Source organism: Dermacentor silvarum, chromosome 3 (assembly GCF_013339745.2).
Source record: "Dermacentor silvarum isolate Dsil-2018 chromosome 3, BIME_Dsil_1.4, whole genome shotgun sequence".
Lineage (NCBI taxonomy): Eukaryota > Metazoa > Arthropoda > Arachnida > Ixodida > Ixodidae > Dermacentor > Dermacentor silvarum.
This window is the reverse complement of record NC_051156.1, coordinates 106957940-106974806: the sequence shown is the minus strand read 5'-3', so window position 1 is coordinate 106974806 and position 16867 is coordinate 106957940. Positions and strand designations below refer to the sequence as shown.

The 16867-nt window shown below is 47.9% G+C and overlaps 1 protein-coding gene across 1 annotated transcript in view; it reads left to right on the top strand.

Moving 5' to 3' along the window:
- Positions 1–16867, top strand: part of LOC119445664 (serine/threonine-protein kinase unc-51-like) — a 142870-nt gene that overhangs the window by 105039 nt on the left and 20964 nt on the right. Inside the window, exons 5-18 of the mRNA XM_037709939.2 lie at positions 1195–1231; positions 4393–4443; positions 5532–5830; positions 6742–6800; positions 7373–7455; positions 7548–7592; positions 7917–8131; positions 9680–9722; positions 10155–10543; positions 11009–11102; positions 12441–12563; positions 13269–13469; positions 13700–13807; positions 16614–16804. Of these exons, the coding sequence (XP_037565867.1) occupies positions 1195–1231; positions 4393–4443; positions 5532–5830; positions 6742–6800; positions 7373–7455; positions 7548–7592; positions 7917–8131; positions 9680–9722; positions 10155–10543; positions 11009–11102; positions 12441–12563; positions 13269–13469; positions 13700–13807; positions 16614–16804 (1938 nt within the window). The remainder of the gene's footprint in view (positions 1–1194; positions 1232–4392; positions 4444–5531; positions 5831–6741; positions 6801–7372; positions 7456–7547; positions 7593–7916; positions 8132–9679; positions 9723–10154; positions 10544–11008; positions 11103–12440; positions 12564–13268; positions 13470–13699; positions 13808–16613; positions 16805–16867) is intronic.

The following is a 16867-nucleotide window of genomic DNA, read 5'->3' as shown; positions in this document are numbered from 1 at the left end:
TGCCTCCCACCTCTAGTCCCCATCCTATCCCCGTTTCTTTCCAACTCTTTGCACAGCTTTTCGTCAGCTTTGCGAGCTGCAGGCCGGTCCTCTTGTCTAGGACGACTTAGTACATGCCCGGAGAAAGCTTACTCGCGCAATTTCGCGTACCCGCATCGTGGCCAGTGCCGCCGACCCACCTGCCGTCACATCGCTCGAGTTCGCACCTTTCTCAGTACGCGAGTAGTTTCGAAATAATACAATTGTGCATCGGAAATGCTTGTCGCCTCCTGTTACGCTTGGGTAATTGCAACATGCCATCTGGTCTCGTCACACCATCATGAACTCATCGGGAACTGGCGTTCGTACTGTGCTCTGTGAGTATAAAATATAGTTAGGATTTCCAGCATGGCGTTCTCCCGACGTCGCGGCGTTCTCCCAACGAGAGAGCCTTCCTTCGACACGGCGTACTTGAAGGGTGCAGGGAGCCCGCCCATGTTACGCCACCTGACAGCCACTTTCTCGTGACATATGCATGCTTTGGCTACTTGGTGATATGCCTCGTAGCTGGTACCAAGGCGGAAGTATGCATGGTTTGCACGCGCTCTCACTGCTATACCAACGCGGGGTACGTTTCATCTCGTAAAATATATGTCGTGAATACACGTTTCTTATGCCTGATCATTTAACGTCGCATATCTGGAGTATGCGTTAGAGGAAGACGAAGTTGGGTGACCATTTTGGTGTACGCGGCGATGTTTTCACTTGAGCTGAACGCCAGTTGGCTGCTTTACAGTGTGTTCTGTTCCTCGTGTGGTTTATCGTCCACTCGCGTGAGCTGCCGGACTCGGTTGCGCACTAAATGCGCAAACTCGTTTGACTCGCACATGATGGCGGACATCACCCTAGAAGTTGAAATGAAACAGAAGCGTACGAGCTGGTGCTGCCATCCTAACCATCATATATGGTTACAACATATTTGCTGCTTTCAAGCGTACGCTCGGCTCAGTGGTGCCTTGAGCGAAGGTCGGCCATCTTGTGTAGGTGAACCTAATAAAGCGGGAAAGCCTACCTTCAGTATTTTGCGTAAACCATATTATGGGGCGTACAATTATTATCACTGTTATATTTGTGTTGTAAAGTGATTTTGCAAATGTGCGTTGAGTTTTGGTTTACACGTTTTCCACAAGTGTTGCGTTTTCTTCCTCTTTGCAGTACTGCAATGGGGGAGACTTGGCGGAGTATCTCTTGGGTGAGTTCTGCTTCACTTAGCAGTTGATCAACTGGTTGTTGGTGATCTTTTTTTTTTTTTGTTCCAATCTACAGACACGGAAGATTCGTTTGAAGCTCGAAAGCTAGATTTGGGTCTTGTGATCGTAGGTTATTTATCGAACGTTGTTATACAAAACCCACACAAGCACAGCCCGAAGAAGCATTGATGTTTTTTTTTTTTTTAATTTAATGACCGGTAATGTCGGAGAGCGTTATATATTGCCGCATGCATGTTTAGCAAGGCTGCGAAAAGAGAAACGGTATGCACCGCGAGAACATGCGATTTTTCTGCGTGGGCGAACCATTGCTTTCCAAACACTTACGTTCTTTCTTCGGTGCGAACGAAAGGCAGTTGTTTCGTTTTCACGGTAGCTCTGATTTTTTTTTTTATTATTATTTTGTCGCCATCTCATTTGTGCATGCTAGCGAAGCAGCGTTTTTCTAGTAATCTCAATATGGAAGGTGCGCTCTTCCCTTAGCGCCTCGCGCTCTAACTATATGAAATTTGCATTTTATGCCTCCCACGCTGAGCGCTTTCAAAATGGAGACGGGCTGCGAGGAGCAGGAACATTTCAACAGTTCGTCGCCAAAATGTTCTTTCGGTGTGTTCGTGACGGAAGTGAAAATCTGCGTAAGTGACATTGAGCGACGAGGATCAACTTATGTAACGTCTGGCACGATCATATGTCCCTAACAACACTAGCCGCCCGCATCCGGGACTTTCACCCTTCGTCGAGGGACTTTCGGGACTCCCCATCTGGGCTGCACGGAGATTGCTTGTTGAGCTAACTGCTGTAACATAGTGCGGCTGAAACCGGCGCATTCTGCGCTCACATGCCGCATGCCTTATAGCTATGCCGTTGGCTATAACGACCTCGTCGCGCAGAACTATTACTTATTTGTGAGAAAGCTTTTCCATGAAATGTGCGCGCGTGCCAGTGCACTTTCTCCCTGAACCGCGTAACCGGGGCCGCCGCCGTCTTGCTGCACTGCCTCGGCTATCTCAGAAATCATAATTGTTGACACACAAGGCGTACATTATATCCACGGGGCTGGCGTAACGCCGCGCTGTCTGGCCGCACCGCCGATCCATTGGCGCTCAGCTGCGATTCGGGCCTTGTTCGGGCGGCCGATACACAACGGGCCCGCGGGGGGAGCAAATAAAAACGGGTTTCTCAATTGCGCAACGCGTCGGGATCGCGTTATATTTTGCGTGTTTCACGCATTGCCTGCCCGCTGGCGACTCGGCTCAGAAGGTGTTTGGCTTGGGAGGAGGGGATAGGGTTAGCGAGCCTCGTTTGCTTTAAGCAAGAGGTCCCTCCGGCCGAGGTCTCGCTACCGGTACAGCTGGTACAAGGTGCCTGAGCTGGTAGAGCTTTCTCCCTTTCTTTCTTTCTTCTTTCTTTCTTTCTTTCTTTCTTTCTTTCTTTCTTTCTTTCTTTCTTTCTTTCTTTCTTTAAGCGCTACGTTTTCCCGCTGCGTCTCTGAGCGGGCCACTTTGGCGTCCTTGGTTGCTGTCCGCTGCCGCGGTTCGTAGAATTGCTCGTTTTGATATTGCCCGGTGTTTCTGGCACGCGCTGCGCGGTAGGTGCGTCCATCTGTGCGGCCCAAGCGAGCGATGCTATATTGGGTTTATACTGTATTGTGGTATAAGACAGCACATGCTTGAGGGGAATGGCAGCGTTTGAGTCAGTGCTTCAGTTTTTCAGCGAAGAAGAAAACAAAAGGGGAGGAAAGAGAATAAGTATACTCCGCTCAGACGCTGACAATTAAACGAAGCTCGTTCAGCGACGATGCTGTTCCGCTTTCTCATTTCCAAACTCATAGCCGCGCGGGTGTGGAGGCCACCGAAGCACGGCGACACGCGATTGGGGGAACGAAATGAGCGCACTCGACGACACGCCGGAGGGCCATTGTAATGCGCCGGAAGGCAGTCATTTGCTGCTGGCTGCCTGTGCCTAAAATAATCGCGTTGTCATCCGCTCTCTCCGTCTCTTTTCGCTGTCGTTGGCCCGTGTAATTTGTAGGAGAGACCGTCGCGTTTAGTTTGCTACCCATTGGTTTTGCATATGCGCGCCACTGTCGTTGTTATGGAGGCATTGGAACGAGGCTATGTAGTCTTCAAATACTGGTACGCTGTGACCTGATTTATAGGTACTTTGGTCTCGAGAATGTGGCGTTCCTAGAAATCGGAAGATAGGAGCTTGGACCACATATCGTACTCTAACCTTAACGGCTAATCGAGGGTTGTGTTCATTTTCCTTAAGCTTGTGCGTCTCCTGGTTTTCTTCCCCCCCCCCCTTTTTCCCCCCTGCGGTCTCTTATTTTTGGCACATCATGTGTGCTCACTAAAAGCTTGCCTATCCCACGCGCTCCTAACTCACTAACTTTTCTATATGGGAACACGGAAATGTGCACAGGGAGGGAGCTGAGTTACAAGTTGCATAATATAGAGCCTTTTATTCGGCAATAAAATGGCTTCCGTAGTCTCGAAAGGGGGCACTGAATGGAACTGAGTGACTGAACCGGCGACGCCTGCTGTGGTGCTCCAAGTTGAGAGGTCACATATTTGTTAGCGGACACACTCTTGGACCGGGAAAATGTAGCGATTCTATTTCACTGCTATTCCATTTCACACGCTTCGCCCGCACTATGACCGCCGAGATCATCCCGCCGTGAGCGATGTATAATAAAGGGAATAGAATCGAGCAAGAGGAATCCTTGCGTTATACCGGCTCTAGGTCCTTTCACTTCCATATGAATGAATCGTATATCTGCAGATAAGATTTACTATGTCATGCGCACTAATCACGATGCTGTGTTCAAATTTTTCCACGCTCAGCATTGAACACTTGGTGGTCACGCGGTATGTGTTCACAGCGGATAGTTCGAGTAGCAGCGCGATCAAGTCGGGACGCATGTAGACGGACCGTCATCTCCCGCCTGTCTCCGTGCACCCCGTACTTCTCGCTCTGCTTATCCTCTTCGCTTGAAATGCCATCTCACCGCCTGCTCTTATGCCACGAGTATTTCGCATGAATGTATCACGCGTTGCGATGTAGTCTGCAACATTGTGCTGTGGTCGTTGTCACTCAATTCAAAATTTCTCCCCCACTTTTTTTTCTCCCTCACTAACTGCAGAGAAAGGCACGCTGAGTGAGAATACCATCCGCCTCTTCCTGAGGCAAATTGGTGAGTTGTGCTGGAGGCCATTACTTGACCTCGGCATTACGCTTTTTCATGTTAACATTGACTGCCATGTCCTGGCAATTTCTCTTGGTGTCGTTGATTTGAAGAACATTTCATGCGAAGCACAGTGATTAGCCTATGCGGTCAACCTGAACTATGCGTAGACCCGGGAAAACGAAGTATGGGCACTTATTGCCCGTTCTGGGATACGAATGTGCATATCCCACACACTAGCACTAAATTAGGCTTCATTATGTATAGTATGCTTCATATTGCATAGTCTTGTAGGTGTGTGATACTTGAGTTAAGCAAATTGTGGCGTACAAATGTAGATTTATCTGCTTTATCTGTAAGCGTTGTTTCGTGCTTTACATGGAGAGGGGCGCGATGCCTGGTATGCCTGGCAAATTTTCAGAGGTTCGATTCATATTGCACTGCATGAGGCGCTGTAGTGAGCTGTTAACCTTAACGTCTAGAGGTTAACACGCTGATCCTCCCCGCGCATGCGTGTAGTAGTCGCCAAATATTTGTGCAGCCTGCTTGTTTCCTTGCGTTCTGGCTTTATCTTGCAGGTTGGTTCGACTGTATTTGACCGCGAATGCATCATGCATGACCCAAGTTTGTCATTATACTGCAGCGTTCTTGCTCTAATAATATCGGCAGCCTCGTTAATTAGGTGAGAGGTCAACAGGCAGACAGTGGTTAATTATTTCAATAGGACTTGTTTTCACTCGTCCTCCTCGGCACTTGCGAATTAGGGAGGCACCGCTTAATTCGAGAATATTCTGAGCTTGTGTGTGCGGTGAACATTCTTGAAGCAGCACGACGCAGAAAAAAAAAAAAAGTCTTGCAGGGGGACTGCGTACACCAACACACACATGGTGATTTCCACTTGAAGTTCGATGGCTGCATTGATGCCCGTAGTGTCTCCTGTCCCTGCCACACTTTTTTGTTTGCCGTGTGGCTTCACGGTGCACTTTCATCTCGCCCCCCAAAGTCGCACGTCTTATTATTGAGCCATGCTCCCACTGCGCTGCGTACAATTAGCGCGGGCACACACACACACGCTGACTGTACCCGTGCCGTCGCAGCCGGCGCCATGCGGGCTCTCAACGCCAAGGGTATCGTGCACCGAGACCTGAAGCCGCAGAACATCCTGCTCTGCCATGGGCCACGGCCCAAGCCGGCGCCGGCAGACATCACGCTCAAGATCGCCGACTTCGGCTTCGCGCGATTCCTCCAGGACGGCGTGATGGCGGCCACGCTCTGCGGGTCGCCAATGTACATGGCGCCCGAGGTGATCATGTCCCTCCAGTACGACGCCAAGGCCGACCTCTGGAGCATCGGCACCATCGTGTTCCAGTGCCTCACGGGCACTGCACCTTTCAAGGTACGAACCACGTGCCCTTCCTACGCGGGGTCGCCCACCAATGTCGAACACTTGCAACTCGCGTGTACAGCACCCCACAAAATCGCGCGGGACTAAATTTGCAGAACTAGTACAGACCCACTGCGGTGGCTTGGTGGCTACAGAACGAGCACTGCGTTGCGGCTTCTATCGTTCTATTCCCATTCCGATCATGCGGAACGCCAGAATGCTAGTGAACATGGATCTGTGTGCGCGTTAAAGAACCTGAGGTGATCGTAATGAATCCAGACTCCTGCACTGTGGTTCCCATCATAACCCACTGTGTAGTTTTGCGGAATTAAAGCCCGTGATTTGAGTCGTAACAAGTACAGGATGTGCTGCACACTTCAACAAACCTTTCGGGAGAATAGGGAAAAGGAGGTATACCTGTATGGAAAATATAACAGTCTTTGAAATGGCACACAGGTGTTTGTACCTTCCTGAAATTGCAGGGGGGGGGGGGGGGGGGGTTATGCTGTAAGTGGTGGACATGTCCATTTGTCTGCTGCTTAAGTTCTTATTGGCTGGCCCGGGTTACGTGCCAGAAGGACAGGCACCCCCAGCCAATCAGCACTTCAGCAGCAGACGAAATGGACATGTGGACACTTACAGAATACCCCTTAGGTGCAACTGACCTTTTTCTGAGCTGACTGGCGCTGCACTTGGTGCAAGCGAAAGCTGGGTTTTTCATGAAACATGGCCAGTTATGTTTTGGCAAAAGGGGTGTCTCCCTGACCCTGCTGCCTACATGCACATGAGCTCAGCTATACAGTACAATATACAGTTTGGCACCTTGAACACGATTTGTTTAGTTATAATGAAATTGTAATGAGTAGAAATTCATTCCTGTGAAATTGTAGACGGTGAGTAGGAGCTTGTTCACTGTCTTCCAGGCCCAGACACCTCAAGCCCTGAAGCAGTTTTATGAGAAGGCAACAAACCTTGCTCCTAGGTAAGCCAGTGCATTTCATAATTTTTTTCTTCACAAGCCTGTTTCATACAGTAGGCATTTGTAGGCCTGAGAATGGCTGTATGTGACTGCATCTGAAGCACTCTCTCGATTATCTGTGGCTGCCAAAGTATATTACTCAGCCACAATCGAAGACTTTCTTTTTAATTATCAAACATGTAAATGCTTGCGTCGTAAAGTGTCTTGCTTTCTGCGTGCTTGAAGTCTGTAAACTGGCAGACCTAAGTTCATTTGAGGACTATTGAAGTGAACAAAATGTTTAAAGACTAACAAAAGCCAAGAGTTGTAACGATTGCTCCCATTTTCAGTAATTTACACAAGCTGTTTACCTTTCAATAGATTTAATAGTTAATCGCTCTGCATGGTGTTGCTTTAGGACATTGAGCTTAACATGTTTAAAAAATAAAGCCCAGTAAAATGGTGTGTTGATATTCAGTCTATGACATCTGAATGACAGTGCTGCAGCAAAGTTTGTGCATGTTAGGTGACAGATTGTAATCACTTTGCATGATGAGCATGTCGGAAGCATAATGCACCTCTCTCTCTTCCTTCAGGATACCATCGGGAACATCTCGTGAACTGCATGATCTTCTGAGCAGGCTTCTCAAGAAGAATGCTAAGGACAGAATGGATTTTGGTACGTAGCTGCTCGTTTTACCACCATCCAAGCCACAGTGATGTTAAAATAAGGTTGTTGACTGACTTCTCACTTTTTTTTTTTTCTTCCAGATGCGTTCTTCTCGCACCCATTCTTGAAAAGTGCGGCCAAACTGAGTGAGTATTATGAAAACGTTTGTCAGTTTCAAAGATGTTGGTGCATGGGGATGCTGTGGGGCACTTTTCTTTCCTGTCTTTGAGTTATGTTTTTTTCCTAGTTGCCTGCATGTAGAATGTAGACCGATTTATGTAGAAGCAAAAGAAAGACGAGAAAAATGTGTGTCTAAGACTATGAGTGAAGACACTACGAATGCATTCATAATCTGCGCTTGTAGCCGTATTTCAGTGGTGTAAAGGCATTGAGAATTGAATAAGGAGTGGGACGAATGATATTGATATCGTCAGTCATAAGCTGTTACTCATTGTGCATGTGCATTGCAGGTTCTCCCATGCCTGTGCCATCGAGACGGTCGGCATCTCCTCCTGATGTTGGAGGTGGAGCAGTGGCACCTCCTGCAGGCGGCTGGGGCTCTCCCATGTCGGGACAGCTTCCCCCGTCTCCGCAGGGCTGGTGTGGGGAAGATTTGGGGGGCTCGGGGGCGACGCAGGCGGCTGCCCTCAAGAGTGCCTCATCGTCCTCCTCCCCAGAAGACCAGGTGGGTCTTTCCCTCTCTTGTTCCTTTCATACATACTATGCCTTCACTGGGTCTCCTCATGCTTTTTTGCATCCCTTGTGCCACTATTAAAGCTTTAACTAGGTAGCATTATAAGTAGTTGAAATGTTGTAAGGTAGCGCTGAGAGCAGAACCACTAATGGTTAACCCAAAGCTGGGGTGTTTTATGCTTATCACCGATGAACAGAGACGCACATAATTTTTCCACACACATTATAAGCTAAGAACACAGGCCATGCAAAAGAACTTCACCAGGAATTGTTAGTGTTCAAACATAATCATTGTCACGCTCTCATCTGATGGATTGTAGGTATATCAGCATGTCATCAAGCTGTCCTTGCTGTGTAATCTGTACAGGTGCCTTGGGCATAGCGCAGTGGTGGAGCAGCTGCGCTAATTGAGCCAAGTTGGGCCAAGAGCAGACCTTTGCACAATCCTGCTCCAGAACAGCATTTTAGCAGAAAATTTCACCAAATCTACGCTAAGTAAGCATAAAAGCTGCCTAGCTAGTAAAACTGAAACCAATACCCAAGATGCACTATCATCATCACCATATAAGTGAACCAAGCAGCCATAGCACAGATATAGCTGATGCCATGTGTCCCCCATTTGCTGTTTTCACTGTAGTTTTCGCTCTTTCTTTTTTCCCACTTCTCTCTGCTGGAAGTTCCAGTGTTCTCCTGCTGTGTGGTCTTTTCGTTTGTGCTGTTTGTGGTGCAGTTCTGTATTCATCGTACTACTAGAGCACAGAGCTCGCTCAAGAAACCTGTTGGATGAAAGAGCAGATTTGGATGATGTTTGGTCGCACATTGCTTATCATAGCTGTTGACGGTGTCACTTTAGACATACCTTGTAATGCGCAAACTCAACCGCTGGCTAGGAGGAGGAGGTGGAAGAAGGGAGGGAGAACAGGGAGGTTTGTAAGCACTTGCTAATATTTGCTATTAGTGGGGACCTTTCTTGCAACACTGCTCGATCGAACGAGCAGATCCTGTGATTGTAATTTAAAAAGCTTAGTTACATATGACCCAATCTACAGCTATGCAGGAGAGACTTTGCCCTTTAGAAGTAACTGTAAAGAAACCTCTGGATGTCTTCTCTTTAACTTTGGTTTAGTTGTGCACAACCTGTAGGACGTGGTTTTCCATACACGTCTCTGTTCCACATTCTTTTTTTCCTTTTTTCGTTCTTTCATTTTTTTTATGCTTGCTTGAAGCGTGACGAACATGCAAACACCTGTTGCAAGTCGAAATAGTAAAAGCGACTTTGCACTGCAATATGCACACAGGGATAGGAATTTTTTAAACATTTAAATGAAGCTAGCCTGGCAATTTTTATACTGAATGCTGCATTGATATGCATGAAGCCGGCTCTGTTGTATTTGTTGACTATTTCAGTTAGTATTGATGGCGTGTCAGTGTGCGTTTGACCCTGCATACTTTTGTCTGCCTACAAAGTGCATCCTGTTGACTTTTCTTTTTGCCATACTTGGTAACTCATAATGTGTCTTCTTATCCTGAATTTCTGCAGGACTTTGTCATTGTTCCAGCTTCAATTGGAGAAGATCAGCAAAGTAAGTGCTGGAAGATTCTTTTTTAGCTTGCTTTCAAGGTAACATTTATGCACTGAGGGTTAAGGTACCTGAAGACCCTTCATGCGTGGCTGTAACATTGCACTATTATGTCGGAACTGTGCCTTAGACTGGCTTTGCTATTATTTAATATCGCAAGTTGTAGCCAGCTCGGGAAAAAAAAAAGAAAATGCTAAGCATTGTGCTGGTGTATGTCGGATTAGATTTTCTTCTTATTTTTATGTAGTGCTTCATTTCTGTTTCCGTACTATCGTTGCTGTCTCGGCATTCTTTCATAAAGGCATCCACATTCTGAGTATTGTTACTCGTGCAGTGAAATAATTGATAACTACACTTAGTCATGATTCTTATGATAATTCACTAAGAGGACATAGTTGGCACACTTCCAACACTCTGCAACTTGCACCATTGCAGGCAGTGAGACTGGAGGTGCTCGGTGGCCCTGCGAGGATTCTGGCAGCACCCCTGCCAAGAAGATGGCTTCGGGAGGCAATGTGCCTGCATCGCCAACGAGCCACGAGGGTTCACCCCGACCTTCTTTCCTGCCAGTACAGCAGCAGCAGCAGCAGCAACTGCAACAGCAGCAGCAGCAACAGCCACCCCATCAGCCGCAGCAAAGAGCTCCGTGTGGCCCACGGACAGAGCCGATTCCAGTGCCCTCTCAGAAGCGAGCCTTTGAGCAGATGCAGCGCAGCGGAGGCAGCAGCAGCGGGGGTGGCGGAGCCGCGACAACTGCTGCTCTGCCTTCCGAAGGAGCTGCGTCGCCCAACGAGAACCTGACTGGTGTCTCTTCATCACCACGAGTGAGCACTTTGCTGATATGGTCCTTGGAGAGAGTTTTTGCACAAATGGGCAGCTGAAGGGCATTATTTATAAGATGGAAGGGGTGGGGGGGGGGCATATGGCTTCTTTTACAGTATAGTAGCAAGTGACTAGCATAGAATTTGCAGCGATAAATCTTGGGCAAATGTCTACTGTTATGGGATTGGAAGCTTTTGTGCCCTTTGTTCTGTGTGGTGGACTTTCATGTGTACGTGCAAGGAGGTGTCCCCAGTGAGATGTTCTAATTTTTTTTAGATGGCTTGCTGTTGCTGCATTACCAGCTTTTCATTTAACATCTCAGATGTCTTTGTATTGGGTAATTACATCAGGGGCATTTATTTAAGAGGGTACTTGGTCATTCTTTCAAATTAAACATGTGATGAAACTGAAGTCAGTCTGCTTATGGTGCAATGCCAACCTCGTACTCTGTTGCGCTCTCTTCCAAGCTGATGCAACTGGAGCGGAAGGACTCGCTGGGGTCGAACTCGAGCGACCTAGGGCGCAGGACGCCAGATTTCTCCAACCTGTCTCCTCCTTCAGGTATGTGGTTGTCCACGTTGCAAAGGTTCCGTTAGACCAACTCGCAAAATTCTTTAGAATCTGGTAGTAAATATCTTTGAGTCTCTTACTAGATTGTGATGGGAGGCCCCAACTAGAAAGATGATCAGCCGCAGCAAGCAGGCATCTGTATAAAAAAAAAAGTGTTGAATAAATTGTCATTGTGTAATGGCAAGTACTAGAAGGGTAAACCTAGAGATTTCAATTTTTAAGGCATGTCTGAAAAGTCTTCCTGTGATAAACTCTCTCTTTCTAGATTACAAAGTGTGCAGGATTCTATGAACAATAATTTTATTTTAGCACTATACAGTGGTGGAACAGCTGCACCAATTGCACCAAGGGGCAATCCTTTGCGTCATCCTGCTTCAAGACGGCATTTTAGCAGAAAATTGCGCCAAACCTACGCCAAACGAAGCGTAAAAATGAAAGCATAAGATTTTCAGTCTTATGCTTCCTGAATTGGTTGTAACTTAAAAGAGCTTCCACATGTTCCACGTCGTAGTTATTCAGGAGAGATTGTGCATATTAGAAGTAAAGACGCCTGTGGAAGTCATCACTGTAACTTCAGTTCATTCATGCCTGTCCTAGTGCATGGCCTTGTTGTTATGCCCTAGTTCCTCAAACATTTTTTTTCTTGCTCACTTGAAGCGCCCTGAACACGTAATGCCTCTTGCAAGTCAAAATAGTAGAAGCAACTTTATACGCAATACATGCACAGGAAAAGCTGTTTTATTAAGAAATAATTAAACTAGTTATGTTATTTTAATCTAAAATGCCTCGTTAACATGGATAAAATGGATTCAACTATGTTTTGCCTATTTCACATAGAATTGAAGATATACCACGTGTATAGATGGGGGGGGGGGGGGTACGTTGGACACCGTGCCTGAAATGCTTGTCGCTGGGCCAAAATCCGGTTTTTGCCAACACCAAGACCTGTACGAAATGGTCAAACGGGTGTTCCATCACTGACGGGCACTGCATATGAGTGTTGCAAATTTTTATAACTTCTTCTGTAAAATACCTTGCTCGAAATCTGCTAGAACATTCACTATAGTATGTACAATAAATTGCCTACTTTGCCGCTAAACTAGCCAATAATTTACTATACCCATCAGAAATTTGGCTAAAATGACAGCCCTTGACTAGTGTCCTTGGTGGGTGGCCACTTGCAGGCCTATCCTTTGTTCCTGAATGCTAGACAGGCGAGACAAGGTCTCACAGCCTTCCCTCTTTGTTCGCCTGCAGTCAGACAGAGTGCAGAGTTGCTTGTTGATGGGTCACACTGACTGATCTTTCCCGTGTACTTGGTGTCTGCAGTGCAATTCCACATTGGGACTCCGCCCGGGGGTGGTCGTCGACGCCACCTGAGTGGAGGAACCCCACCAAGGGTCAGGCACTCCATACCCATTTCCACCTCAGGCTCCCCCCTCCGGCGACACTGTGAGCAGTATTCTCTTTTACGTTTGCACTATCTGGGGAGGTATTGCCAGGTGTTCACTTTGAGGAATGCAATCACTTTTGTGAAGTTTTGCATGACTAGCACCGGATGTGTCGACGAGTACAGGTGACATTTCCCAGCACAAGTGTCAAGCACACTCTCTTAGCACAGTGCCAGAAACGCTGTTGTTTGTAGACATGGGACAAATCTGGTGCTAGCCACACAAAATATCGTGGAAATGATTGTATCTCTGAAAAAGGAATGACCGAGAATATCGCCCCAGTTTTATTTGCCAGTCTCTTGCGCTTGTGAATGCAGTTTTGCAATGGCTGAGTCATGCTCCTCTCTTTTGCCTCTTATCCTTAGCGCCTTAACCCAGTGTGCACAGTTTCCTTCGGTAGCTGTAGCAGCTATTCAATGCCTTGAGAGTCTTGCACAATCAAGGGGAATAGTTAGTAGAAACAGATGACAAAGCTTCTGCAGCCTCTCTTTGGTATCAAGTTACGTGGTGACAGTAACTGATCTGGTTAGCTGTGTTACTAACGAACGAGGCATGTTTTTCTGCTATGTGACTTCTTTTTTTTAAGGGGGCACTTGGAATACAGCTGATTCAGTGTATTGCATTGGCACAGTGTACTTTCACCAACTACAATATTGTGGGTTGGGTTTTGTGCCTGGTGACTGTATGCTGGGTTGAATATGTGCAGTGTGTGGCATGGCCAATGTGAACCAGCTGGCGATGCTGAATGGCAACCCTCAGCAGCTGCCCCCTATCCTTGGCTCACCGATGGGTGGCCGCGAGGGTGATCCTGGTTTCGGTCTCAACCTCAACAGCATCCGAAGTGCAGCGTTGGCCACTCGAGCCATGACGTTGCCAGAGATGCGCAGAGACAGCAGTGGGGGATCAGGTATGGTACTGCTGCTGTAAGGGAACTTTCTAAAAGTTTTGCTGCTGATGAGTTACGATGAAGGCTCAAGATAAGGCTCCATAATGTGGGCACCTTTGTGCCCTATAGATATTGTTAGGAATCTTAAATCTCCCTGTGCTTCTTTCTTTTTCTTGGATAAATTTTGTCAAAGTGAGGATTTGTTCAGTGTCTTCGGCAGCGCAGTTAAGAACCATTTGCGCCCTTTGCAGACCAACTGGATGGTGGTCTTCACAAGTCGGGCAGTGCTGGAGGCAGGCTATACGACCATGGGGCGTTCCTCCGTGGAGCCAACCTGGCCTCGGAGCAGGCGGCACTCGGTGAGTGGCCTGTTCCACCAGCCGATTGACTAAGCTCTTTTGGAGCAACCGCATTTAGCGTATCTTTCCTAGCCAGATTGTTGCTGGAGTGTTGGAGTACACTGCGCTCAACAGATCTGAACCACCTTGTGTGCTGCCGGTCTTTCATAAGCTTTCAAGCTACTGTTCGCTTTTTTTTGTGGTCATTTAAAAGAGATGATTCATTGAGTCTCTTACATACTTCGTATCAAGAAATATATCCAGAGAACTTGTACATACAGTGCAGCTGAATTTGAGTGGATCTGTTCAATACTTTCATTGCTGTCACTATGGGGCGCACATGTTCTGTCGTCTGTGTTCCAAATGTTACAGGAAATCTCAGGGATGGGACTCCTGCGCCAATTGTGCCGTTTTGATACAAATGCAGATTCCTGCGCCAAACTGCGCCGAACACAGAAAATTGACCTTAATTGTGCCACGCTGTGCCAGAACGGCTCCGGCATGTGCACTCCGGCAGTGGCCGCGAACAGGGACCGGATTCGTTCTCCGAAAAAGAGTGCGGCTGTTCACATTCCGCAAACCGCACGACGGCGCCTCCCTCGCAGCTTTTCGTGAATTTTGCGCTTATAACAGTGTGCTTTTTGGCGCTTCCGGGAAGTGGCCGGCCCGCACGCGTGGCTACTACCGGCTGTTGTCAGTGCTGTCGGAACGATCAGGGCGGCTGTATATAGAGTTGCCGCACTTGCTGCCAGAGTACAACGCCTTCGCCCCCCCCCCCCCTTTCCACCTTTGTGCTGCCTCTCGCTTCAATGCAAACTAAGCGTCAAAAACACAGCGTGCTAGAAGCTATGAGTACTCGCACTCTGTCCCCCTTGCAGGTCGCTTTCAAGATAAGGCCCGCGCTGCCGCGCCATATGCAGCAGCCACTGGAGAACGCCCCCCCTCCCATTCCTGCCCCCACGGTGCCTTGCGCGCTACCGAAAACGGCGCGCTTCCTCCCTGCTTTCCTCCTTCCTTGTGCACGCGAGATTGAGCCGCCATCATTGGCTCACCCTCGCATGCTTTCAATCTCACATGAAGTCATAAGCCATGACATAAAGTCATAAGTCTCATAAGCGCGGCGACGATGTTATTGCCCCTGGACATCATACAGAACATCACGGCGACGACGACGGCAGAAATGTGCCTGGAGTGTCCATATGACTGCTATCGCAATAAAGACAGGTTGTAATGGTTTGACGTTATACCAGCCCAGGGTTAATTGCGGCTCTCTGGGTCTGCGGTGACAAATGGTGACCCAGAAATTATGTTAGCGCATCAATTGGACCGCATAATTTAAGAACATTTTCCACTATCATTTTCTGTGCTCTTTCCTAAGCACATCACTCCTGAAGGAAGCCGAATGCCAGGCTGGGGTACGCTTGTGCCCATTTGAACCAGTGGGTGCCTGGCGGCGGTGGGAATCGAAAAAGTCCAGGCGCATTTCTGCTGTCGTCGTCGCCGTTATGTTCTGTATGAAGTCCAGGGGTGATAACATCGTCGCCGCGCGCCGTATGCTGTATGTGAGAGTGAAAGCATGAGAGGGTGAGCCAACGATGGCTGCTCAATCTCATGCGGGCAAGGGAGGAGGAAAGTAGGGAGGAAGCACGCCGTTTTCGGTCGCGCGCAAAGCACCATGGGGCCATGAATGGGAGGGGGAGGGCAGGGCGTTCTCAGGTGGGGCTGCTGTGTATGACGCGGCAATATCTTTTCATTGGTTTCACGCCCGTTTAACCTTCGGGTGGTACGGGCTTACCCCTACATTATTTTTTTTCTTCCTTTCATGTGAGGGGGACAGAATAAGTTATCATTATGAGCATCGGGGCGGCAATATATAGTTCGATTGTAGTTCTACCAATGTTTTTGGTTTTACAGGAAAACATGAGCCGTGCCGCCGCACGAATCACTCTTCCATACTCTGGTACTCTATAGCTGCAAAGCCAGCTTCTACTACGTGCTTTGTGTTGGGTTATTCTGTTTCATCATGGTTTCAAAGTGCGCTGCCATATTCGATTATTCCACCAAAATTCACATTGGCCTGCTCAAAGTTGCTCCAAAATGAAATTTACTCAGCTTCAAGCTGCTCCAAAAGGCAATTTTGTCTGCTCCAAGCTGCTCCAAAACAAAATTTTACTTGCTCAAAAAATTGCTCCAAAATGACTTTGGGCAGTCTCATCCCTGGGAAATCTGTATTCGGTTACAAAAGAAACGGTGTGAACCAGCGATCAGGGAATTGATGCCAAGGCATCGGAATACATTCCTCATGTCAAGTTTGCTTTTTGCCTATGCAGTGCATAGCATGCAGAGTTCACCGTACTTTTGCTCCCCTCTTGATGATGTCATGGTTAGTCTGCTCGCTCTAGGTACATTTTATTTATTTTTTCCTCAAATGACCTTGTTGGTGCTATTACATGAGGGGTGGGCTGGTTTAATGAAGGAAGTCGAGTTCGATAATGACCTTGAATTGTGCTGTTCTGAGTGGTGCATGGCTTCTTCAGACTTGAGACATGATTAACTAGCACCAAAAAAGACATTGGATGGCAAGGACAAGCTCTAGTTAATAATGTCTCAAGTCTTGAATAAGCACCAACTAGCCCAACTGTCTTCTATACTTGGGCTTCTTCAGGCTCCAGTGGCATTCTTCGTACTGATGACAAAACTGTATTGCTTGCAGACTGTGTAAAGTGAACTGTTGACTTGGTACGTGGCTATTGCTATTGTCACTGTGGGCGGTGTGCTTGTTTCCTCGGCTGCACTTATTAATTGCTGTTCCCGAATGGCTGTGCAGGCTCGTACAGCCCGCCAGGCAGCATGGGTGCATTCTTTCCGGGCAGTGGTGACTGGCCGGGAGGTCGGCTGGGCTCACCCGGTGCCACAGCAGTGGCCCCGTGTTGCTTCCCTTTCGGCACCTCGCCACCCAATGGCGAGCCGCCAAACTTTGTGCCACCACCCGAGCTGCCCCAGGAGACTCTCTTGGATGTGAGTTCTCGTTGCATTGCCACCTGGTGGCTGTGGTACCAGATGCTGGGATTTTCCCTCCAA